Source organism: Ipomoea triloba, chromosome 9 (genome assembly GCF_003576645.1).
Source record: "Ipomoea triloba cultivar NCNSP0323 chromosome 9, ASM357664v1".
NCBI lineage: Eukaryota > Viridiplantae > Streptophyta > Magnoliopsida > Solanales > Convolvulaceae > Ipomoea > Ipomoea triloba.
Genome location: NC_044924.1, coordinates 5721823 through 5748168, shown reverse-complemented (window position 1 = coordinate 5748168; position 26346 = coordinate 5721823). Strand labels below are relative to the sequence as shown.

Sequence of the window (26346 nt, the reverse complement as noted above, 5' to 3'; positions counted from 1 at the left end):
TAAATAAGCACAGATTGATGAAGCAAATAAAAGTTTTCAATCTCCAGTCTGGCAAGAGAAGGACCGGAGTTGCCATCCAGTTGGTTGACGATGAACATTCTGCCGTGGTACGTGTTGACAGCTATAAATTAATCTTCCGGCAAATTGGAGCCTATTCGAGGCGCAACTCAAGACAATATCAGAGGTCATTAATAGGAGCATTACTTCTTTTCTGACTTTCCACCTTAATTTGCAAAACCGTGTCACAAGCAAAGGAAAAACATACATTTCTTTCAATGTCGTCTTTACGTTACACCAACAACAAATCGGTGCATGGTTACAGTTATACATGTATTGCTGTCACCTGTAATTAAGTTTTCTTCTTTTTCTTTTCTTTTTTAATAAATAAGAATTGTTTTACATTACAGGAAATGAGACAAAGTGTACTGAGAAACAACAAATTTGAAAGGTAGGATATGTCTAGGATGAATGAATGGGTAGAACATAACTCTCATTATCTAAATGTTATATATATATGAGTTAATACCCGATATAGTCCTCGACTATAGTGGTTTTACTCAATTTAGTCCTAAATAACATTTTGTGCTCAATTTAGTCATCGACTTTGATGGTTTTACCCAATTTAGTCTTTTGTTAAAAATTCTGCTAGTTGACACTTAGAAATAGGGTCCTAATGGTAATTTCTCATCCTTCGTCCCATTTGCTTCTTCCCCTTATTAAAATCCACGCAAAAATGTAAATCTTTATACCCAAATATTTATTTACTCTGTATTTATTTATTTAGAGTTGAAGTTGATTTGGTATGAAAATTTGCATTTTTGCGTTGATCTGAATAAGGGGAAGAATAAGGAATCATCCCAAATGGGATGAATGATGAGAAATTACCATTATGGCCCTATTTCTAACAGTCAACTAACAGAATTTTTAATAAGAGGACTAAATTGTGTAAAACCATCAAATTCGAGGACTAAATTAAGCACAAAAAGTCATTTAGGACTAAATTGAGTAAAACCACTATAGTCGAGGACTATATTGGGTATTAACTCTATATATATATATATATATATATATATATATATATGAGTTTAATTTTTCGTTGGGTGTTGGCGTTGAGGGATGAGTTTGACCCGACGCTAACTACTACGCACGTATAAGAAAATATAGAATGCAACTTCACAACTAGTTATAAATTTTAGAGTAATGGTAAACTATATGCTTGATCCAGTTGAGGCTAGCTAGCTGGGATGGGATTGTTGGGGTGCGGCTCGGAGGCCGCGTCTAGCATCCTACCATGAAATGTGGTGCTAACTGCTACATAAGCATAAAAATAAATTGAAGTTATGCATTCGCTACTAACTATAACTTTTGACATAGTGATAGACATTTAATCCTGACATTTTTTGTCAACACCCTCTTGGACATTCGCTACATCTCTTGTGTGATTTGCGAGCTATTATACAAGATCTAGATTTACCAGCCCACTTCACACCCTCAACCCTTTGGTATTGATTTTGAGTTTTCATTGTCATATCATCTAACAAAAAATGTAGGATAAACACAAAGAACAATATGCTCTAAAGTTTTCTTTTTTTAATTACAAAATTAGTCTCGGAACATTTCAAAGAAACTTCTAATGTTGAAACGTGACCAAGATGCTAAATCATTCCTCCCTAAACGTTTTCGCGCATAAAAAAAATTTCTCTTATTTTTTTCCCAAAAATAAAAAATAAAATATGTACCTTTAGGAAAGAGATTTTTTAACAAGTGATCGAATATTGTAGTGTAACGGTTAGAATTCTTTATATTTATGTGAAGTAATCAAAATTTGATTGTTATTAACAATATTTAAATTAAATATAGTGTAATGCAGGGTTGTTCCAAGTATCAAACAATTGGGAATTGTTCTCATCCATGGATTTATTTGAATCCAAGTGATTGAATATTGAAGCCAGCAAGTCCACTACAGCTGATTAATGTCCATAAGTAAGAAGATATATATATGAGTTTTTTCCACTTTTGGTCCTATGACTTTAGTGTTTCCGTCAATTTAGGTCACGACTTTCATTTTGCCACTTTTAGTCCTTGACTTTAATTTTTTTGCCACTTTTAGTCCTTGACTTTGATTTTTTTTTCCACTTTTAGTCCTTTCGGTCATCCGAGCGACAACTTTTAATCGAAATCAACAAATTGTTGTGCCATTAAGGGTAAAAGTGTATTTTGATAAAGTTTTAAATATATTTATAAATAAAATCAAATAAAAAAAGGAAAAAGAAACGTTATTTGCTTGTTCTGCTTCGCTTTTTAAGCAACAACTTTTAATTGGAATCAATAAAATATTGTGCCATTAAGTGTAAAATTGTCTATTGATAAATCTCTAAATACATTAAACGTTATTTACCATTAATGGCACAACAATTTGTTGATTTCGATTAAAAGTTGTCGCTAAGGTGACCGAAAGGACTAAAAGTGGAAAAAAAATCAAAGTCAAGGACTAAAAGTGGCAAAAAAATTAAAGTCAAGGACTAAAAGTGGCAAAATGAAAGTCGTGTACCTAAATTGACGGAAACACTAAAGTCATAGGACCAAAAGTGGAAAAAACACTCTATATATTAACAAAGAATTAATTGGACAGTCAAAATATTAATTGAATGTCCCATTGCATTTGACTATGAATCGAAGCATCTTCTCATGCATACTGTTTTAAACTTTAATTAATTATTATATATATAATAGCATCGCGCCATTGTGGCCCAGAAATTTTGACTCCATTCCAGAAGATGATGTGATCTGTTTGTTTGTTTAGTAAGAAAATCGACTAAAAAAGGAAAGTAATAAAGCTAAATTACGGCCATGTTTGGTATTTGGTAACATGGTTAGCTTATCTGTCAGTTTTGACTTATTTGATCACTAATAATTGTTTGACTTGGTTAAACAATTAATATGAGTGTTTGATTAATTAGTTTTTTTGAAACAACTTATTATTCTAAAATATTAAAATTCAAAAAGCTGCGCAAAACAATTTTTTCAATAAGCTTTTTTTGAGAAAGTCAATTTGCATGTAATCAGCTAACATCTAATTTATCAAACACTTTTTAATTTTATTACGTACAATCAGCTAATGTTATCAACTAGTCAAATCCAATAACCTAATCAACTAATGAGTAACGGCTAACAATTAACAACTATTTACCAAACACCCCCTAAATCTTCACTTTCAATAATTTCGATCATTTTAACATCTAACATTATATTGTTCGCAATTCACAAGCCACAAACTTGCAAAGATGATTTGAGAATGTCCAAAACAAGGACCGTTTCTATGTTAAAAGCATATAGAATTGATTAAAGAGGGAATAGTTGAACAAGGATTAGTTAGTCCAAATAAATGCAAACAAAAAACACCTTTCCATAAGTTTACCTTAGTGTAGATCAGATATATAGTTTCTTCTAGTCTTCATGTAAGAGAAGAACTGTTAACCTTTTTGTAATCCATGATAAACAAAATAATAATAATAATAATTTTAAAAAATAGGGGAGCTTAATAAAATCTTGCATGGTATGAGTACTCAAGTTGCTGTGTCTGATCTATGGAGGAAATAAAATAATCAGTGAAGTTTGAAAATTAAAAAAAAAAAAAAGACCGAAATTAAATCAATCAGTGATGAATTGGAAGGATAAGATAATACAAGAAAAATAAAATAATTAATACAAGTTGTTAAAAAGAAATCCAGTTTGGTTGTTGGATCAGCTTCATCCAAAAGCTGCTCAGTGTAACACATGTTTGGACACATTTTGATGGATAACTATATGTTAAAAATCATTGTAAAATATGTCATCATCACAATTCATTAAAAATTCCAAAAAAATCAGACAACATCCAACTCTTCCCTAACATTGAATTTTTAATTGCATGGGGAATTGTTTGATATTATCAGATTCTACTTAACTCGAATGTCTTTATTCCCAAGTTGTCCCCCCAAATCAATTTTAAAACCTGAAAGAGAGAGAGGAGTCTACAACTCTTAGTGAGATAATGATTAATTAATTAATTCTGATTCATAATATTCATTTTTAATTACTTTAATATTAATACATATTTGGTGCGTAATAATACACCTACTAGTCATTCAGAGAATAAGCACTAGCTATGAGTCATGCTATTCGCTATTAAGTATACTTGACGATAGAGTTATCATATAAAACGTAAACTAAATAAGAGATAAAACACAGATATTATTAAGTTTTATTCAACTTAAATAACAGGTCTGATTCACAATAATATTAATTAATAAATTATTAAGATATTATTATTTATTTAGTGCGTAATAATATATCTACTAGTCATTAAAAGAATTAATACACTATGAATCAAGTTGTTCGCTATTAAGTATACTTGACGATATAAAACAAAAATTAAATAAAAATTATTGTCAAGTTTTATACAACTTGAATAACTGGTAAGACTGAGTAAACGTAACGGTAGTTGAGAGTGAGAGGATTTCAAATTAGGAGTCAGAAATGGGCATTAATATTTGTGAGGTGACATTGATTGGATTGTGGTAGGGTTTAATTACTAAAGACTCTCCAACAATAATTCAAACTGTCTTTTCACGTTTGAACACTAAAGTCTCAAACTTACCGCTAATGATTTGATTGTTATTTTCTGCTCAAGCTGTCCATTTTGGCTCTGTTATCATATTACTCGCCGTTGATTTATGGGCCGTAAATCATACGCACTCCTATAAAATCAAAATTAGAAATATTATACATATGGACATCGATGAAATGGGGTGGACCTCTTTCAATTTAATTTACTTTTAACATCTTACTCAATGTTGTCTTGATATATAGAGTCTGAGTGTAATGCGCAGGGCATTTTCCTACACATTTTTGAAATACGTGAACACTTCGCCGAGGTTTGTTACATCCTTCCCGATTTTTTTAGGAGCTGTACATAGCTTCCCATAGGTTACGGAATAATCTAGAGCCTTAACTTGTACATACTAGCTAGAGAATGTAGGAATGCTTAGAATATTCTAAAATTCTATAGAGTCCTCCTATGTGTATAGATAATTTTAGAGGATTCTAGAGAAGCAACCATAGCCGTATGATCAAATCGATCTCTACCATCCATTGAGCATGTGGTCATAGGGGCTCATTTGTAAGCCATCCAGGTGAGGTATCCAAGTGTAGAATAAAAGCATCCAGCATTCAAGTACTTGAGTTTCTTGCTTAACTAACTTTCGTAACCAGATATGAATTTTTCTCATTAAAAAAATCTACATAACTCAAGATAGATTTTTAAACTTAACGATATAAATAATTGTTTAAGGTTATATGGGCCTTAAAATATGAATAAAAGCAAATATCATTATATGTGAATTGGTCTGTGTAATAAGACCAAATACGCAGATGTGACAAAATGGTTAACTAGACTTTGAATTTGTTTAGAAATAAGCACAGCCCAAATTGGATTGGGATTATATTGCTCCATTGGCCCAACCCAAACTCTATAATACTACACTTAACACTCGTGAGGTCATCTAGAGAGTGAAATCACTTAAGATAGATTCATTATTAAGTTGACTTTAAAAGTTGAAAATATATATGTAGTACTTTTTCTTCCAAACAATTTATTTATACAATTTACAATTAAAAATAATTATTTATTCATGGACTGAGGTTTGAAGAACTAAATCTAGTATCATGTCTTTAGTATGCCTTCATTATATAATGTAAGATACTAATTGTTATACATGTAGAAGAAAATATAATTGCATATGTACTATTTGTTATAATTCTTGATGTAATAACAAATGTTATATTTGATTTTGACATGAGAATGTTAATTGTAACACACAATTTAAACAACCAATTCTAGCCTATTTTTTATACAGTGAAGGGATTGAATATAATTGCTAAAATTCGAATCTAAATCTACTATATAAAAAAGTATCAACTTATCATCAAAAACATCTCCATAAATGTTAGCTCTTTCAAAAAGATTCGATTGGGTTATCAAGTTGCCTTAGGGAGAAATCTTCAAATCCTTAGAACAAGGAAATTTTATTCTTAAAGACTAACGGGATAGAATCTTAGGCAATTCTTTGAAGCATTTGAGGACTGAAAAATGACTTATGTATTCCATTAAATTTTTGCTCTAAGTTTGTTCGTTCATAGTTCTTAACTTTCTCTATGTTTTAGGAGGTGCTCTATATATAAAGTTGAGTGACTGAAATTTGATTTTGAAATATTTTTGTTAGCACCTTCTGGGATTGTAAGTATCCAACAGTTGACATCTCTTTATTTTCCGCAACATGCATGTCGTTGACCTTTGGGTAAAACAATTCTCTTTTAGGTGAACGTAATGCCTCTAATTGTTATGTTGTAGGTTTAAAAATCATGTTTGCTACTTTTCAAAAGCTAACTCGTAGTTAGGAATCCTTTACAACCCGTTTGGTTGGGCGTGATTAGGCTGTAATTGAATTTGAATTTAATGAAACGTACAATTACGGTGTTTGGTTGAAGGGAATTGCAATTCGGCCGAATTGCAATTCCCTCCCTTTGTTGATTTACAATTCATGCCTCCCCCTAAGAATTACAATTTGGTGGTCAATGGGAGAAAATAAAGTATTGTGAAGACTATTTTGCCCCTGCTTTACAGTCCATGTCTCCAGCTCTGATCTCTCTCATCTCTATCTCTGGTTCTGTATATATATGAAGTGTATGTATGATTTAGGAAGTGTGAATTCTGTATATAAGCAAAATTATAAGATGTGTATTTTGTTTATTGTGTGAAATTATATTATTATTATTATTATTATTATTATTATTATTATTATTATTATTATTATTATTACTACTACTACTACCACTACTACACTATATAAGGGCACTTTAGTCATTTTGTCACTTCTTACATTTCAATTTCTTGTACTCATATTCTTGCATACCAAACACTGTAATTTCAATTCCTACTTTATTCACTGAATTGCAATTCCACCGAATTACAATTCTTTTCCTCCCTAATTCCCTCCTCCCAACCAAACGCCCTGTTAAAAAAAGTGTCCAACAACTATTTTCAGTAAATTAAATGACAAAGAAAATTTCTTGTACTGACTTTTGCTGATGGTAAACCTAAGCTAGGATCTAATGCATAAAAAGATCCGGTGTGTCTTATAACTTCAATACTTCTTCTGATTTCAGTCATAGTAAGATGATGAGGCATCTGCCAGATTGAAACCTTAACACTTGAACTGATTGGACTATTGTTAACTTAAACTTCAAGGGAAATTCAGGTCTACCGATTAGCTCTATTGATGGTGTCGAACACTAGGGTCTACCGAATTGAACAAAAGAGCAAGATCTGATGAATTCCCATGTGAAAGATCTACCGAGCAAGATCTGCCAATTGTACGTATAACTAGTCTATCAACTATAAAACTCAAACTACAAGGTCTGTCGATCAAGATCTTACAACTACCAGGCCTAGCAATTCCCCAATGACTAAATTGTAATTTTGATCTATACATATATAAAGCAAATTTTGAAAAATTTAAGACCTTAAAATAGAAAAAGTTAAACATCATTGATCACAATCTATAAAAAGATAATTCTTAATATCTTCCCTAATTTTTATTCTGTTTATGACGCTCGGATCCGCATGTGAGAAGACAACGTGCATTCATTATCCTTTTGGGCATGACTAATTTTGTTGGATTTAGTAGAAGTGTCTACATCAAACATGGCATAATATTATCATGCGACATGCTCTTCACCATATATATATATATATATATTGAACCTGTCATGCTTTATCATCTTTTCAAGGATGTTAGGGCTTCACCACATTCGACCAAAGAGATTAATTAATTTAAAGTCTCAATCACGAGTAAGTTTTTAACCTTAAATTATTCACAACTTTGCAGACTACTTAATTTAACTGATTTTTGTTTTAAATAATAATGATCATAATCCTTTAGTTGTAAGTATAGTCTTTAAATTTATATCACATTACCTTCCATCAGAAAAACTATCAGAAATAATAAGAATTGTCTCTCTTTAAAATTATGTAAAGATTTAAAAGAAGCCAACAAAAAATTTATAAATTTAAAAACCAGTTTGATAAATCAAATACATATATATACATTTCAAAAATTTATTTACACATTTTTTTCGTTGATAAATATTTTTTTTTCTTAAAAGTAATACGTATACCTTAACTATTATATTCGTCAAACCCAAAGTTTGGAAACCACATGCCCATCAGAATTTAACTAATAAAATTACAAGTTGATAATAATTCTAATTAAATTATAAGACTTTTCAGAAAGTTGGTACAAAGATAACCACCAACTCCCTTGGAATTGAAGATCAAGCAGGCTCCTAAAGGGTTCTTTCTTGTCTGCCTTTTGCCAAACAACTTTAAATTAATAAGATAAATTACGAATCCATATTTTGTTTCAATATTTTCGTAGATTTGATAAGAGACGGTTGAAGTACGTGATTCAAACCTAAACTTGTTACATTTTTTTTTTATACAACTGACCCTATGACATTGTAGCATCTGTTCATTTATGCCACTATATCAAAAGTGATAACTAGTAGTGAATGTGTGACATTATTTTTTTTATATATATTTACGTAGCAATTAATGCTACGTTTCAATGGTAGGATACTAAAGTAAATTGTCCAAATTGTCATCTAACATAACTCTTAATTTATTTGATGAGAGAGTTTAGACTTATTAATTGATAAAAACAAAAAACAAAAACAAAATATGGAAGGCAATGACAAAGGGGGCTAACTAAAAAATGTAGTTGACCTAGGATTAGTCTCCAAGCGTGCAAGGATTTTGATCATCATTTGGTAATTAATAGTGTTATTAATGAAAATAGGTTCAGTTGATTTACAGTACAGTATAAACAGGGCAGAACAGGCACGCCAATTAATAAAGACATTTACAATACATAAATAAAATTTTATTAATGTTAATACTTTTTGATAAACTAATATGTAATATGTACAAAATATAAAAATATCCATTATTAAAATAGTATAGACCAGAATAAATTAAAATATTACAAACTTATAATCATTATTAATTTTTTATTAATATAAATTTAAAAACTTTTAGTTATCAATTTGTTCTACAATTTATGAAAATGCTGTAATACAACTAAAATTTTCTACAAATCTCATTTTATAATGGTATTTAATCATTCTTTACACTAAATTAACAAGATAAAAAAGTGATTAAGTGGACATGGACTTAATTGTTTCACTTTTTAAAGTACATGGACTAAATTGAACAAAATTAAGGTAGAAAGACTAAATTGAACAAAATTCTATAGTTTAGGAATTAAACAAAACACTAAAATATAAGGAACTCATGGAGTCATAGGTAATTTGCCTTTGCAGTGTTGCTTCTCCCCTTTAATGGCGGAAGCTATGGCATGTAAAGAGGTCCTCTCTTGGCTCAAGGGCCGTGGTTTGGATCGCTTGGAGCTCTTCACCGACTACTGACGTCATCCCAACACGAACTTCTCTCTTATGTTGCTTTTTCTGTGGAAGCCTCAAGGGCACTTATATCAACTTTTCCTCGTTGCTTAGTAAATTCTGTACCTAGGTCTGCTAATCTAGGTGCTCACACTCTGGCATCTATGGCTTATTCTCAAGCCAATTTTTTGTACTGGGATTCAATCCCACCTGACTTTATTTTGGGTATGATTTAATACACCGTATGGTTTGCTTTCAAAAAAAAAATACATAATAAGAAGTAAACCGTTTAACAATAAAGAGTTTAGTTGAAGAGTAGCCAATGATTACTTACAACTTGCCAACTTGGGCTAATTACATGCACCATTTAAAGATCTACCTATCCCTGATTAGTAGTGATATTCGATGAATGCTATAGGTATAACGTGAATCAGGTGATCTAAGGTAGTTGCTTTTGGTTCAAATATTTGAATTAGAATGGCTCGAATTAGTTTCTAATTTCATTCTGCGCCTCCATACTCATATGAGAGCATAAATAAATAAATAAATAAATATATATATATATATATATATATATATATATATATATATATATATATATATTAGATTTTTATTCTGGTGAGAACAATTCTTTATGATGTGAGGACAAATCTAAACCATTGATCTGCAAGATCTGATGGATGAAAATCAAGTAAAAAATGAGCGGGTCATTTTCATAAATATTATAAACTTTAAAATGACGTATATATATATATATATATATATATATATATATATATATATATATATATATATATATATTAGATTTTTATTCTGGTGAGAACAATTCTTTAGGTGTGGATGTGAGGACAAATCTAAACCATTGATCTGCAAGATCTGATGGATGAGAAATCAAGTAAAAAATGAGCGGGGTCATTTTCATAAATATTATAAACTTTTAAAATGAGCGTATATATATATATATATATATATATATATATATATATGGGATGCTTCACATGCGAAGGGTCTCTTAGGTGAAAAATGGGGTGAGATTTGAGCCGTTGATCTAGATTAGATCAACGGTTCAAAATGAAGGAATTTTATTTCTTTTTTAAAATCGGCTTGCCTGACAGTATGGATGTGAATGATCTTAAGTGTCTCGAACTGATGCACATTAAGCTCTAAACCGATGCAACTTAAGTCTCGAAGTGAAGCACCTTAAGTCTCGAACTTATGCACCTTTAAGTCTTCGAACTTATGCACCTTAATACTGAACTAATGCACGTTAAGTTATGAAGTAATGCACTTTAAGTGTTGAAGCGATGCATTTAAGTTTCGAACTAATGCACCTTAAGTACTGAGCTGATGCACCTTAAGTTTCGAACTGATACTCCTTAAATTTCGAACTTATGCACCTTAATTAAGCTGGAAAATAATGCGCTTTAAGCTTTAAATTTATGCACCTAGAGTATGAAAGTCGATATGATCACATGTTAAGGTCTAGCCGCATTTGAGCATACACACACACACACACACACACACATATAAACGGGTTCCCGTGCGGTTGATGGTCTCAGGTGCGGTTAAATTTGAGCCATTGATTTTGTCTAAATCAACATTCAAGATTAACAGTGATTAAAAAAATCTACGGTGGCAATTTGATCTTTTTGCATCTACGTCAAATTTAAGGTGTGTGAATTTCCTTTTTAAGGTGCGTGATTTTCCTTCTTATGGTGCGTGAGTTTCCTTCTTATGGTGCGCGATTTGTATGTTAAGGTGTGCGGTTTGTGTACTTAAGGTGCGCAATTTTAAACCTTGAGATGAGTGGTTTGTGTGCTTAAGGTGCGCCATTTAAAAACTTTATGTGCGTGGTTTTTGCTCGTAAGGTTTTTATTTATTTGTTTATTTTTGTGATTAAGGCGCGTGGTTTGTTTTCCTTCTTAAGGTATTTTGTTTTTCCTTTTTAAGAAAAAATGAAATTTTATTAAGTTTTTAAACAATTTCATTAATTCTTTTAGGTTGTCTGTCATCCCAGGTGCTCAGATGAAAACATTAACTGAGGACATGGGTGTTTTTTTTTTTTTTTAAATTCTCATTGATTTGAGTCATTGATCTAGATTTGATCAATGGTTCCGAACTAACTCCATTTTTTACTTGGGAGCAATCCCGCACCTAAACCCTTACCATATATACATACATATACATACATATATATATATATATATATAATTCAGTTCTCGTGCGGTGGGGTGTTTTCCGTGCTGTGGCTTTAAGTGCATAATTTTCTTCTTAAGGTGCGTGATTTTCCTTCTTAATGTGCGTTATTTGTATGTTTAAAGTGTGTGAGTGTTACGTTGAAACTTAAGGTGAGTGAACCTAAAGCTTGAGGTGCGTGCTTTACCTTCTTAAGGTGCGTTGTTTTTCTTATTAAGGTGTGTGATATGTATGCTTAATGTGTGTGGTATGTTAAGGTGCGTGAGTGCTTGAAACTTAAAATGCGTCATTTTAAAACCTTAGGTGCGTGGTTTGTATTCTTAACTTAAAGTGCGTAGTTTTTGTACTTAAGATGCACAATTTTAATGCTCAAAGTGAATACCGTACGGAAAGATATACCCGCACCTGAACCCATCCATATATATATATATAAAATGTGCGGTAACAGTATAATGAGGCCATATGACCACATAAGTTCCATGTGCGCGTCGCGCATGGCATTATTTAGTACCTTGGATCTGATCGAATGCCATGCTTCTTTAAATCGTACGTCATCTCATGGACAGAGACCATAGAAGGCGGCTCAATCGGTAACCGCCCAATTATTAATCAAACCTAGCTTCGTGGTATATAAATTTTCTAATTTTTAAGTTTTTCAAGATGATAAAATATATATATAATTTATTTAAGATATTTTTTGTTTCCCAAATTTTTTTTATATAACGGGATAATGTTTTAAATCTCACTAGTTCTTTTTTTTTTTTTTTAAATAAATCTCACTAGTTCTAATGAAGCAATATAATTATATTAGTTAGCATTGCATATATGAGTGGAATTTAATGAATTGATGTTGCGTAACAATTATAATATAACTGTTATTTTTTAAATACAAAGTAAATGTTGTATTAATATATATTAAAAGTTTCCCGAAAGGAGAATAATGAAATACTTCTGTCCTCTCAATCAATGTTGTTCAAGTATTGATTAACAAGTCGTACTCCGTACTATATTGTTTAAAAGGGACATTACATTATATTGATGTGGGGAAAAATAGTTAAATAAATATATACAAATTTTTTTTAAGTAACAATAAAAACTAGTAGTCATTACAGGTTGACGGTTTCAAATCAATAAGATCAATTGGTTACTCCCATCCCATTTAGAGCTGAGTTTGTAATCTTGTTATTATCAAGTCAACAACTTGATTAACTCTTGCTTGAATTTTGTTAATAGAATAATAGGGGCGAGAGAATTGTGTTATATATAAATGGAGTAATTTATCAAATATTAATTAGAATCATAGTAGCAACAAAAATTAAGGTGTAAAATAGATAAATAATAATAAGAAAAAGAAGAAATAAAATTCTTGGTGGTTGTGTTAAAATATTAGCTTGTTCATACTTGATACCCATATCGCTATCATTAGCAGAGGCATTAAGGAGATAGTTAACCTGGTTAATACGAAATCAAGCATGCCTCTTCATCTCAACTAAAACATCCTGTTTTGAATTGCCGACCATTTGACCCACCCTTTTGTTGTCTTCTACATATATCAAAGCTAATAAGCTAAGCTAAAGGCCGGCCGGCGAAGCTAGCTTAGCTATCACGTGGACGATTATATTATCTCTGGGCTGAATTGAAACCGGTAGGGAAGGTGCATGGAAATTGATCCAATCAACGTCGAGAAATCGGAGCAGCTGAGATGGAGCGTCTCGGAGGAGGGCCTGGGCCGCGTTAGGCTGTACCGCTGCACCTTTTGCCAGCGAGGTTTCTCTAATGCACAGGCGTTAGGAGGCCACATGAACATCCACCGGAAAGATAGAGCCAAGCTTCGCGAGTTTTCCGGCGACAACAACTTGCTTTCCCTCAGCGTCTCCGCTCATCACGATTCTCCGTCGCCGCCGCAGCGCGTTGATTCCGGTGATGAACAGCCTGCCGGTAGTCCCCCGGAGCGGCCGCCGGAAGAGAAAGGGAAAGCTAATGGAAGGGAAGATCTTTTGCTTTTACCCTTGTTCGTTGAGATCCCATCGCCGGCGGCTAACAACGGAAAGGAGAGTCGCAGTGTGCAGTTGAGCGACGACGGTTCACCGTCAGCGTCGCCGGCGTTGGACCTGGAGCTCCGATTAGGAGTAGAGCCTCAGGAACACGATTCAGTGGTGAACATCCCGCCGATCAACGAAGTTATTAGCCAACACTAGTTATACAAAGCAACAATAATAATTATGTTCAGAATTTTTACAACACGTACGATATATATTTGCATGATATAGTAATACATAAACTTGTTCATTTATTATTTGCCATATTTTTTCTCACAAATTAATTTCATCAATCTCTCCTTTTAGATTATAATGTTAATGATATTGTCAGAAGATACAGTGCTACGTTCGGGGTCAGTCTAATTCAAGTTGTCCGTTGGAAGCAGGGATTTAATGTTGCAAAGATATTTTTACATGAGGAGAAAAATTTGCAGTAACTAGCGACCAGATGATGTGTACTGAGGAATTAATGTTGCAAAGGTACCATATATGCACGTTTTCTTACATTACTCATAGGTTTTGTCTTTTTCATCATTATTTGAATTTCATTCAGAAAGTGTAACAACAATTCTTATACATATATGCATGCCTAATTATTTGAATATATTCATGGAAAAATCAGACAAGTATATAGCAAGTGTAAACTAAGAATTTAATTAGGTAGAGAATATGACGACAATAGGTATGATTAATTAGTTTTTTTTTTTTAAACTGCAAAAGTATGTGTTAGATTTCATTTTAATCACTTAGGAAACTATACATAGGCCCGCTTTAAAATGTATTCGAATTAGGAAGGCTTTTTATAGGAGATGGAATTTGTTCTTGATCAGAAGATCCAATCACACTGTGGCACTGATTGTATAAATGGAAAAATTATGAATTAATAATGTAGTTTAAAATTTTTGGATTATGGTAGATTCATAATTAAGGGACCTAAACTTGGCTATGAATTAAATTATTAGTTAAAGTAAACCACATTATGTAGTAGAATTTATAATTTCCAACCTTAATGTTACGGTTATTACATTGTATTTTGTTATAACGTTGACTGTTAGATAAATATAAGAAAATATTGACGCATGTACTCTATCTCAACTAAAAGTTAAGACTAACCAAATTAAAGCATGTGCTCCATCTCAACTACACCAAAACTTATAGTTGAATTACACATTTATGTTTATATATTATATATGCTCAACAAAAATAAAGTTATGTCTTCCTTACTACCTATAACTTTTAGCATCCGGTTATAGCTTATTTTTACATAGTGCTAAACTAGATTTGCAAATTGACTTTTGAAGATGAGAGAAGCATAACTCTTTAGGATTTATACAAAATAAAAACATGTTTTCTTTTCCTAGAACGAGTTATGATAACTTTTGGATGGAGTATGTGGGAAACATGAGAATTTCTATATTTGTCATACAGGAATATAATGGTTTGGGTGGGAAAGTGGGAGAAATTAGCAACATGAGAGGTTAATAGAATATGCACAATTAGAAACTCAAAGTGATTAATGGAAGGTTAATAATATAAGATTAGAGTTACTGGGGAGGATTGTGTCATTCAAACATTACTATGCAAGTATAAAGAAACAATGTAGGATAATTTGTATGTCCAAAACCTATATGAAACTCATCACCATTTCATTTTGCATGCATTGTAACATTCAATATCAACTTAATGTTAACAATTGAATCTCAATTTGTGTTGAGTTTAGATAAAAAAAAATCATATATGTTATTATTTTCCTTTAATTAGATATTTATTACTTAGAATTATATTGAATTGTGTGCTTTGTTGGTGCAATTAAGTACTTCAACTTCATAAAATCTATCAAATAAATCCACTTAGCAGGTAACTAATAGGTTACTGATAACTATACCATCGTTGACCGCCATCCTGGACAGTAATAAAAAGACAGAAAGAAAGAAAAAAGAAAAAGAAAAAAACACCGGAAACCCAAAACGGCCTCCTTCTTGTATAATGTTTAAGAGTCTATTCGACCATTTTCCCTAGAACTTTCAAACTTAATTATACCATCAAATATAATAAATCTATCGATTAGTCTTATTCACACTCAAAATAATTTATAATATCAAAAAGTCACAATAAATGTCCTAGAGTTGTCTTCTTTAAGTTTGAATGCTCTATTATATTAAACCAATAATTCCATGACTTTGACAGATAATCAAAACATGCATCCCTGCATAATGCTCCAGGTGATCTCCACCACTCCTTTGAGAATCACAATTTGTTATTACAAACAAGTCCCTTACATACTACAACTTCCATTAATGAATGAATTAATTTATATATATAACGCCATTGTCTATCAGTTATTTAATCAAGCTCAGTATTAGCAGGATATCAATTGAAGATCTTCTCCTTCCCAAATACAAATAAATACAAAAGAAAAGAAGTGAAATGACATCTTACTCCATAACTTGACCCCTACCCAATCAAGAAAATCAAAACCCCAAAAAGGTCAAAATTGACAAATACCCCCACTCCCATGCGGCATTAATTGAGATATAGATGTTAATGCAACCCTTATAAATTAAATAAACATCTATCCAAAGCAAAAAGATCTTAAATCTTAATTGACAAAACGTACAAAAAAGGAAACTGTTTCGTTTCCATTACATTTCAGTAAGCCATTAGAGTCGTCCTTGAAGATTACATCAAACAATAAACCCTAAAAATGTCTCATCATCAGCCACACCAAGACTCCTTTCATGACCCTCTAAAGCCCTGGAAATACATTCCCTTCCAAACCCTCAGAATAACAACAGATGCTTTCACCAATTTCATGAAAGGTTTCCTAGGAATTTGCCTGGTGGGCTCCATATCTTTGTTCTCCTTCTTAGCCTTCTCCAAATGGTTTGGGTGTTCAGAGTACCAGAATATCTTCATAAGCACGAGCTCTGAGTTTAGTACTGGCTACGACGTTAGAGCACACAGCCACGAAACCAACATATCCCATATTCTCTTCGGCATTGGCGGCTCCGCCAAGACGTGGAATTTTCGCCGCCATTATTGTGAAGCCTGGTGGAAACCAAATGTCACGCGCGGATTTGTCTGGCTCGATGAACGGCCTCCGGAAAATGAATCGTGGCCAGAAACTTCCCCGCGGTTCCAGGTTTCCCAAGACACGTCTAGGTAAATATATAGAAATCTATTCAAATGAGGACACCAATATCCCATGATCGATCATATGCTTTTATAGTATCAACATTATTAGAACTTAATTCAAATTAAACAAAGCAGGTTTAAGTACACTTGCCCGTACGGTTCGAGGGCGGCGGTTCGGATTGCGCGGATCGTGAAAGAGAGCTTCGAGTTAGGGTTGGAGAACGTGAGGTGGTTGGTGATGGGGGACGATGACACGGTGTTTTTTCCTGAGAATTTGGTTGCGGTTTTGTCCAAGTATGATCATAACCAGATGTATTATATCGGTAGCAATTCGGAGAGCGTGGAGCAAGATCAGGTGCACTCGTACACGATGGCGTACGGCGGCGGCGGTTTCGCCATTAGCTACGCCCTTGCGGCGGTGCTCGTTAGGGTTTTAGATGGGTGCATTGATCGGTATGCCGCGTTTTACGGTTCCGATCAAAAAATCGGTGGCTGTATGAGTGAAATCGGCGTTCCCCTCACCAAAGAACTCGGCTTTCACCAGGTCAGAATTAATAACAAAATTTTAAATTCACGCCAATATCTCTATTTTTTTTTTGGAACGAGTCAACTCAATCACTACTTAAAGTTGTCTTAGATCACAAGGAAATAAACTGGTCTGGGGACCTATAGCTGATCAGTTCAAACCTAACAAAAATCAATAGATTGGCACCAAGTCAAAAGCCTAACCAACTTAGCTGTGTTGGGACTGCACATTCCAAGCATGACCTCTTGCATTGTTATACCAAATTGAATCATGTGCTCAATACAACTAAAACTCTAAGTTGATAGCTGGACTGCACATATTATATTTATCGTCACATTAAGTTTTCTATAATTCTTTATTTTTCTTGTGAAGATGGACATAAGACAAAATCCATACGGGGTGCTGGCGGCGCACCCGGTGGCGCCGCTGGTATCACTGCACCACCTGGACTACGTGCAGCCTCTGTTTCCGGGCACTAGTCAAGAGGAATCTGTGAAGAAATTAGTGGAGGCCTACAAATCAGACCCCAGTCGGACATTACAGCACAGTTTCTGCTACGACCTTAGCAGAAATTGGTCCATTTCAGTGTCTTGGGGATACACAATCCAACTCTATCCCACATTGGTGAACGCCAAAGAATTGGCGACGCCATTCCGGACATTCTTAACGTGGAAGTCATGGAACGAAGGCCCCTTCACCTTTGACGTACGTAGAATGAGCTCAGACCCATGCGAAAAGCCTCTGATGTTTTACCTAAACCATGTTCATAACTTGGGCAATGGTAGCACCGTGAGCAGTTATACGAGGCCAAAAGTGGACGGAAACCAATGCCAGAACGAGAACTATGCACCTGCGTTGTTGGTTCACTCATTCAATGTCTCCGCGCAAATTTTAAGTCGGGAGATATGGAAAAAGGTAACTATAACAACAGAGAAATTTACAGTCAGTATTTTAAGTATGGACATGTTCACATAAAAAAGACATTACATTTTGTTTGTAGTCAAACTTTTAACATTATAGTTATAAAGTTAATAGTCTGACTTACTTGATTGTGATGAATAATATCACAAGTCAAATGTTGTGATATGTAGTGAGTAGCACGTTTCGGGGCTAACAACGTTGGATTTACAGGTACCACGTCGGCAATGCTGCGAGGTGGTCAACGACGGCGATGGGGCGGAGGGAATTTTGCAGGTCAAACTTAGAGGATGCAATCAATGGGAATCAGTTACGCCTCCATAGCTGATAGGATAGGTCTACCGAACGATGGGATTTCAGTTACGTTGACCCAATTGTATACTACTGAATTGTATTCAATTCTTTGTATATTTATTACTTGAAAGAAAAAATGTATCTTCTTTGTTGATGGGCCCAAATTGGGCTTTAATATTTTTCTAGGCCACTCAACTATCTATGAACCCAAAGAAATTGTGATGCAGTGAATTAAATATAATAAAATCAAAATATGTTTATTCTTTAAAAAAAATACTTTTTTTTTATTTAAAATAAATGCATCAAGTGAGTTCCATATTCAATGAATCCAAGTAATAATTATTGAAATAATTTTTTTTGCTGACTAGAAAAATTTATTAGTACTGTCTAAGAGTTGAGAATTAAAGCTTATCCGATCCTAACAAAAACTGTGTTTATGCACTGCTATGAATGATGAATTTCTGGCGGTGGCACAATTATTTTGCCGACAATAACACCAATACAATTCAAGCTACCAAGAAACTGCCCAACCACATGGAAGAAAGATTAAAAAGAAAATTAAACTCCAGCACCGCTCCTTCGAAAAATAAATTAGAAAAAAAAAAATCTCCGACACCACTCGAATATGCTATTTAATATTAAGAGGTAATTCCATTTTTTGTCCTAGATTTATAGGTGGCATTTCACTTTTAGTCTTTTTTTTTCAAAACATCCACTTTTAGTCCTAGTATTATTGTGGCATGACCATTTTTAGTCCTTCGTCAAGAAAATCATTAAATTGCCGTTAAATACAATGACATTTTGATCTTTTTTATACAAAGTAGGTTGACCCGCTATATTTTTTATGTTTATTTTTTGAAACAAAATCAAAATTGAAGACTGAAATGCTCTTGTATTTGACAAAATTTAACCTGTTTTGTTGATGGAGGACCAAAAATGGTCATGCCACAATAATACTAGGATCAAAAGTGGATGTTTTGAAAAAAAAGGACTAAAAGTGGAATGTCACCTATAAATCTAGGACCAAAAATGGAATTATTAATTAATAATAAAGCATGTACAACTAGAAAAGAAAAATTACAATCAAACCACAAATAATGAAGCCAGTATCTAGAGGGCTATATCCTTATTATTTTTCTCACTTAAAATTAAAATTTTAAAGTATATATGTGGCAATTATCAAACTAAATTCTATATACCAAGCTACCAACGTTTAAAACAACAAAATTTATTATGTTTGTTAGCTATATGTAAATATTTCAATCACATTACAAGTTAATTATATAAATATTATTATAAAATAGGAGTTTTGCATTAAATCCATTAATCAAATACAAATTTTAAAACGAACCAATATAATAATGTTGTAAAAGTATAGATTGTAGACGATGATTGAATTGTATCAATTATTGTAATATATAATAAATTATATAATTTGGTAAATTGTAAACAGTATGGTTTCCTTAAAATGAAAATTCAGTTAATTTAATTTTGATTAATTCCATTCAAAATTAATGAAGCAAAGTAGCAAACATTCCTAAAGTTCATCGAACCAAAATAAATAAATGTGTTAGCTAAACATCAAATCCGGAAGATGTATAGCATCACGTTACTCATCATGCACAACGACTTCTTGTCAATGTATAGTATTTTTGGTGTGCTTTTTATGGGCAACTCAAGAATTATGTGTCTTGAAGCCAGAAAAGTTGACTTCTAAAAACCCTTGTATACGCTATTTACACTTGTAGGCTCTGTTTGGCAGAGCTTATTTAGAAGTTTATAGCTTATTTTAAGCTATTAATAAGTTATAAGCTCTGTTTGGTAATGCTTCTAAAATAAGCCAGTAGCTTAAACGGTAGCTGAAAGCTGAAAAGTTATAAGCTTGAAGCTGAAATCTGAAGAGCTGTCAAGCTAGCTATTATGCTTAAAAGTGTTTGGTAAAATTAGCTTTTTGATAAGTTGATAAATGTAAAAAGACTAAAAATGACATCTTCATAAAAGTTGAATAGTTTTAAATTTAAATAGGTTTGTTTACATATTAAAATATAAAATAATGAAATCAATATAATTTAATAAAATATAAAGTAGGAACATATATTTGAAAATATATAAAGTAAAACAAGATGTTTATAATTTATAAAATTAGTTCACACAAAAATTATTGTTCAAACACAAATATCAAATTAAAATTACAACGAAATATATTGAAGAAAAAAGGCCAAAAGAGTTTTAATTGGGATGGATAAATGATGTCATTTATATAAAATAATAAGGATAAAGATGGAAAAAAGTTAAGAAGCTATTAGCTTATTTTTGAAAAGCTACCTGAAGTAGCGTTTCAAAAAATAAGCTCTTATTTTAAGCTACTAGCTTATTTTGAGAACATTACCAAACAAAGCTTATAGCTTATTAGTAGCTTAAAATAAGCTATAAGCTCCTAAATAAGCTATGCCAAACACAGCCAGCTATCTAAGTTAGCGTTTCAAAATAAGCTAGTAACTTCCTAACTTTTTTTCCATCCTTAACCTTATTATTTTAAAGAAATGACATCATTTACCCTTCATAATTAAAACCTTTTTGACTTATTTTTTTTTCAATATGTTTAGTTGTAATTTCAATTTGACATTTGTGTTTGAACATTGATTTTTGTATGAACTAATATTATGAATTATAAACATTTTGTTTTACTTTATATGTTTTCAAATATATATATTCTTACTTTATATTTTATTAAAATATATTAATTTCACTATTTTATATTTTAATATATAAACAAACCTATTTAAATTTAAAACTATTTAAATTGTATGAAGATGTCCTTTTTAGTCTTTTTACATTTATCAGCTTATCAAAAAGTTAATTTACCAAACACTTTTTAAGCATAACAGCTAGCTTAACGGCCCTTCAGATTTCAGCTTCGAACTTATAGCTTTACAGCTTTCAGCTACTTTTCAGCTAAGTTTGCCAAACATAGCCGTAGTGTAAAATACCAATGGAAGCCCCTCCAACCAGTTTCACCGATGCAAAATTACATTTTTCTTGCCAACGATTTCCATCCAATATTAAAAGATAAATGAAAATTTTCGTCCAATTTTTTTTTTTTATCGTACCAATGTTTTCGTCAGTGTTCCCACCATAGTTCACAGACTGCTCCCACACGTTTAAAGATAATTGACTTCTACAGCTGTACTCCATAAATATTACAGTAACTCGGTTGATTCATCATACTGTTCTGTCAATGTGATGTAAACCCAACATTTGGTGCTACAAATCTGTGTTACTAAATACTCCGTATCATAATCCAATTTGAGATATATTAAAGGGGCGCCACTGGGAAATTAAAGCACATCCCACTCAGCGTTTTCATCCTCTGATCCTTTGCTGGCGGCTTTTCTTTCTCTGCATCCCCACGTGGTCCTTCTCATTTAGTCATTTATATCACCACCATAGCCCCATGACTCAATCTTGAATTCTTGTTCACATTTGAAAATCTGGGATGGTGAGTTTTGCAACACTCCTCGTCTGTTCTTTCATTTTTCTTTCAATCCCAGTTTCGTCTCAGCAAGATGGGTTTATCTACACAAGATTCAATGCGCCGAACAACAACATAAGCTTGACAGGAGTGGCAACGGTTACAGGGCGTGGGATTCTTCAGCTAACCAATCAAACCCGTAGATTAATGGGTCACGCCTTCTACTCCTCTCCCTTTCAGTTCAAGAACTCCTCCAATGGCTCCGCTTTCTCCTTCTCCACCTGCTTCGCCTTCGCCATAGTCCCCGAGTATCAAAAATTAGGTGGCCATGGCTTCGCCTTCGCGATTTCGCAGTCCGTGGATTTCACCGCGGCTCTTCCCAGCCAGTATCTCGGCCTGCTCAACGCCACCGACGTCGGAAACTTCTCGAACCATCTCTTCGCTGTGGAGTTCGACACTGTCCAGGATTTCGAGTTCGGGGATATTAATGATAACCATGTCGGGATTGACCTCAACAGCTTGGTGTCCAATAAATCCGCCGCTGCAGCCTTTTTCACTGACGATTCCCAGAAACAGGATCTGAATCTCAAGAATGGGAAGGTGATTCTTGCTTGGGTTGAATACGATTCGGCTTCAAATCTCCTAAATGTCACTCTCTCACCCACCTCTTCCAAACCCAAGATTCCTCTTTTCTCTTATCGCTTGGATCTCTCTGCAATTTTGAAAGAAAGGATGTATGTTGGCTTCTCTGCTTCCACTGGGTTACTTTCCAGTTCTCACTATATCTTAGGTTGGAGCTTTAAAATGAACGGAGAAGCCAAAAGTATCGATCTTGATTCCCTTCCATTACTCCCTGGAATCAAGAAAACACTACATATGGGATTTGTAGTGACGGTATCTGTGTTGGGGGTTGTTTTTGTATTACTTTTTATCTTCGTGGGGATTTACGTGTACAAAAAGATGAAGAATGGTGATGTGATAGAGTCATGGGAGCTTGAGATTGGGCCGCATAGATATTCTTATCTAGAATTAAAGAAAGCCACGGGGAATTTCAAAGAAAAGGAGCTACTTGGGCAGGGTGGATTTGGTCAGGTTTACAAGGGAATTCTTCCAAGTTCAAAAACTGAAGTGGCGGTGAAGCGAATTTCGAATGAATCTAAGCAGGGATTACGCGAATTCGTGTCTGAAATTTCGACAATCGGGAGGCTTCGTCATAGGAATCTTGTCCAATTACTAGGATGGTGCAGAAAACGCGGCGATTTGTTGCTGGTTTATGATTTTATGCCGAATGGAAGCCTGGACAGGTTCTTGTTTGATCGGCCCAGAAGGGTGTTGAGTTGGGAGCAGAGGCTAAATATAATCAAATGTGTGGCTTCGGGGCTATTATATTTACACGAAGAATATGAACAAGCCGTGATCCATCGCGACATTAAGGCTAGCAATGTTTTATTAGATAGCGAGATGAATGGAAGACTGGGAGATTTCGGACTAGCAAGGCTACAGGAACACGGCACGAACCCGGGCACAACCAAGGTAGTGGGGACATTGGGGTACATAGCCCCGGAATTGACAAAGACAGGAAAGGCCACAACAAAATCAGACGTGTACGCGTTTGGTGCGTTCTTATTGGAGGTTGTGTGTGGGCGAAGGCCAATAGAGACAAAAGCTCGGATAGAGGAGATGGTTTTAGTGGATTGGGTGTGGGTGAAATTTAAGGAGGGGAATGTTGTTGACGTGGTGGATTGGCGAATGAGAGGTAATTTTGATGAGTCGCAGGTTGTTATGGTGCTGAGATTAGGACTGATGTGCTCGGGCAATGAGCCTTCGGCAAGACCCAGCATACGACAAGTGTTGAGTTACTTGGACGGAGAGTGTGAAATGCCAGCTGAGGTTGTAGTGGAGCCAGATAAGAGTAGTGACGTAGGGTTACTAGAAATGGATGCCACTTTTGCTTCTCTATCTTCCCCTCAATCACTCCTCTCCACTTCAGAGCATAGAAAATCAGATACATACACTTCTTAAATTCCGGTGCTAAGTTAAAGAGCTCTCCACCAGATTTTGTAAGAGTTAAATTCTGCAAGCACAATTTATCTGAATCAGAATTTGTTACAGAGATGTCAGATTTTTTCCTTATCATTAAACATTGTAATATAGTTCTCATCTGATATTAAGTTTTGACTTTTGTTTTCGACCTAGAAAATGGAATTACGAAGATGAAGATTGAAATGAATGTTTGAATATAGAATTGGAAGCAAAAACAATCTTGAATTTTTAGACTTTTGAGTACCAAACCAGATTGATATAACTGTTGGTAAAAATAATCTTGAATTTTTTTGTCCCAGGACGACTGAAGGCCGCAGATGATGGAATCGTGGAAGGTGTGGATTAGATTTCTTGCACACATAAAGACTAGGGTGTGACTGGATGATGAGCTAATTGATGAACCTTTGCAATAGTTCTAGGAGTGGGGTTATGTGAGTTTAGGATTAGTTCAGCAAATTTGTAATCACATAAATATTAAAAATAATAATAATAATTTTTCCCTGACTTGAGTCATTTACATTGGAACTCATCTAAATTGTTTGCCTTGTTAGAGTTATTTTCATACTATACATTAATTTGCAGGATTTAAATTTAAATTAAACTATTTATAAAACATTTTGTCAAAAAAATGACTTTGAAGTTTGACATTCTGAACTTTAATTTTTATAAATAATTAAGTTTTGACTTAAATCATTAAATTTTTATAATAAGTCAAGTTCATCAGGCCAAAAAAAAAATACATTACAACATTTATTTCATTAAACAACCCATGTTAGTCACCTGCAACATGTTTTACATCAAACAACCCACGTTAGCCAGCCACCTACTATTGCAGTCATTGTTTGTTTTTTTTTTTTTGGGCAAACATTGCAGTCATTGTTAAAATTGATGGGCATATGTCCTACACTCCCAAATAAAGAAGGTTAGGTTGTACTGTGCAATCAACCATAGAAATTAGACTTAAGGTTTAAGACTCCAATTAGTACAATTAAAAAAAGTGCATGGCCCCTCGAAGAAACTCAATTGATTGATAAATTTAAAACAAAGTTAATTACGTATTTGTTTTGCTGGCAATTACAGTATGTGAGCTTGAATTTTAATTATCAAAGTATTTGTTATAGATTAGACTCGTTGTGACATTAATGTACAAGTATATAGTACTTTAAAAAACTTGAGACTATTGATGTATATATTGCAATCTATTATATTCCTCCACCAACACTTTAGGGGCAAAGGTAAAAGCGAGTGGCATCGAAAGAGGCGTCTAAGCGGGTAGAACATGATTTCTGTACCTAAAGATTATAAGTTCAATTTTTACCAACAAATTCTTGATCAAATTCGTCACGCATAATCTTTCCAGTACAATTTACTTCTCATGTTGTGTTTTGCGCACTATCACACAAGAACGCAAAGTTTACCCGATGTACAACACCATCAGATATAATGACTATATATGAGTTTCGCTCGTCACTCAGATAAGAGCGAATGAAAGTGTTGAGTTTAGGATAGAAACCTTTTAATTTAAGAAAGGTTTTGTTTGGTAAAGTGTAACTACTTTTAAGTGGTGATCAATGTAGAATACATAAGCTTTCCAGCTTAATAAAGTCTAAAAGGGAAGGGCGGAAGGCTCACGAACACTCACAGTAGTTGAAGATTAGTGGTCAAACATCTACCAAACGATCACTGCTGGAATGGATAAACCTTAACTTCAGCTAATATGATATGTACCACTAGACCGTTTTGTTTGAAAAACTATACACCCATGAATATTTTGTTAACTCATAATTATATTCAAAAGAACCTGCCAAGATCTTGTAGTCTAGTGACATTCGATTGCACTCTCATATGGAGGGGGTGGGTTTGAGTCTCTAACGAGCAGTAGTACTAAAAAAAATATCCAAAAAAACCTTAAGCTTTTAAAATTATATCTTCAAAACATGAGTAAAGACACATGCTTCACATTTACTCCATAAATTTTGTACATTTTTCACCTTCTTGTTAAGTCTTATATATTATATGTTTTTGGTGCAAAAGAAATGTGGATATATACTGATATACGTATATAACTAAAAGGTCAATTTTGTGTGAGACCGTCTCACGGATCCTTATTCGTGAGACGGGTCGGATTGGGTCAAAGCACCATATAAATGTTATACTTATATGTGCAAATATCATACTTATATGCTCAAATATAACACTAATCAAGAATACAATTTTTGTTACTT

General features: G+C 33.4%; 3 protein-coding genes across 3 annotated transcripts; all 3 read left to right on the top strand.

Annotated features, from left to right (window-relative positions):
• The first annotated feature begins 13352 nt into the window (after positions 1-13352).
• Positions 13353-13892, top strand: LOC116029195 (transcriptional regulator TAC1-like). The gene has a single exon (XM_031271099.1). The coding sequence runs from the start codon at positions 13353-13355 to the stop codon at positions 13890-13892; it is 540 nt and encodes a 179-aa protein (XP_031126959.1).
• Positions 13893-16437: 2545 nt separating this feature from the next.
• On the top strand, positions 16438-18636 carry LOC116029194. The gene is made up of 4 exons (XM_031271098.1): positions 16438-16895; positions 17004-17412; positions 17767-18309; positions 18526-18636. The coding sequence occupies exons 1-4, from the start codon at positions 16438-16440 to the stop codon at positions 18634-18636; spliced, it is 1521 nt and encodes a 506-aa protein (XP_031126958.1).
• A 3277-nt stretch (positions 18637-21913) lies between these two features.
• On the top strand, positions 21914-24638 carry LOC116030082 (L-type lectin-domain containing receptor kinase S.4-like). The gene is made up of 2 exons (XM_031272204.1): positions 21914-24138; positions 24421-24638. Exon 1 carries the CDS (start codon positions 22103-22105, stop codon positions 24098-24100), a length of 1998 nt encoding a protein of 665 aa, XP_031128064.1. The 5' UTR covers positions 21914-22102; the 3' UTR covers positions 24101-24138; positions 24421-24638.
• Positions 24639-26346: the final 1708 nt, after the last annotated feature.

Bases quoted from the DNA above. Each gene is read 5' to 3' on its own strand.
- LOC116029195 (XM_031271099.1), top strand. From the start codon at position 13,353: ATGGAAATTGATCCAATCAACGTCGAGAAATCGGAGCAGCTGAGATGG.
- LOC116029194 (XM_031271098.1), top strand. From the start codon at position 16,438: ATGTCTCATCATCAGCCACACCAAGACTCCTTTCATGACCCTCTAAAG. The intron at 16,896-17,003 runs GTAAATATATAG...TAAACAAAGCAG, and splicing joins GTTTCCCAAGACACGTCTAG to GTTTAAGTACACTTGCCCGT. The intron at 17,413-17,766 runs GTCAGAATTAAT...TTTCTTGTGAAG, and splicing joins AAGAACTCGGCTTTCACCAG to ATGGACATAAGACAAAATCC.
- LOC116030082 (XM_031272204.1), top strand. From the start codon at position 22,103: ATGGTGAGTTTTGCAACACTCCTCGTCTGTTCTTTCATTTTTCTTTCA.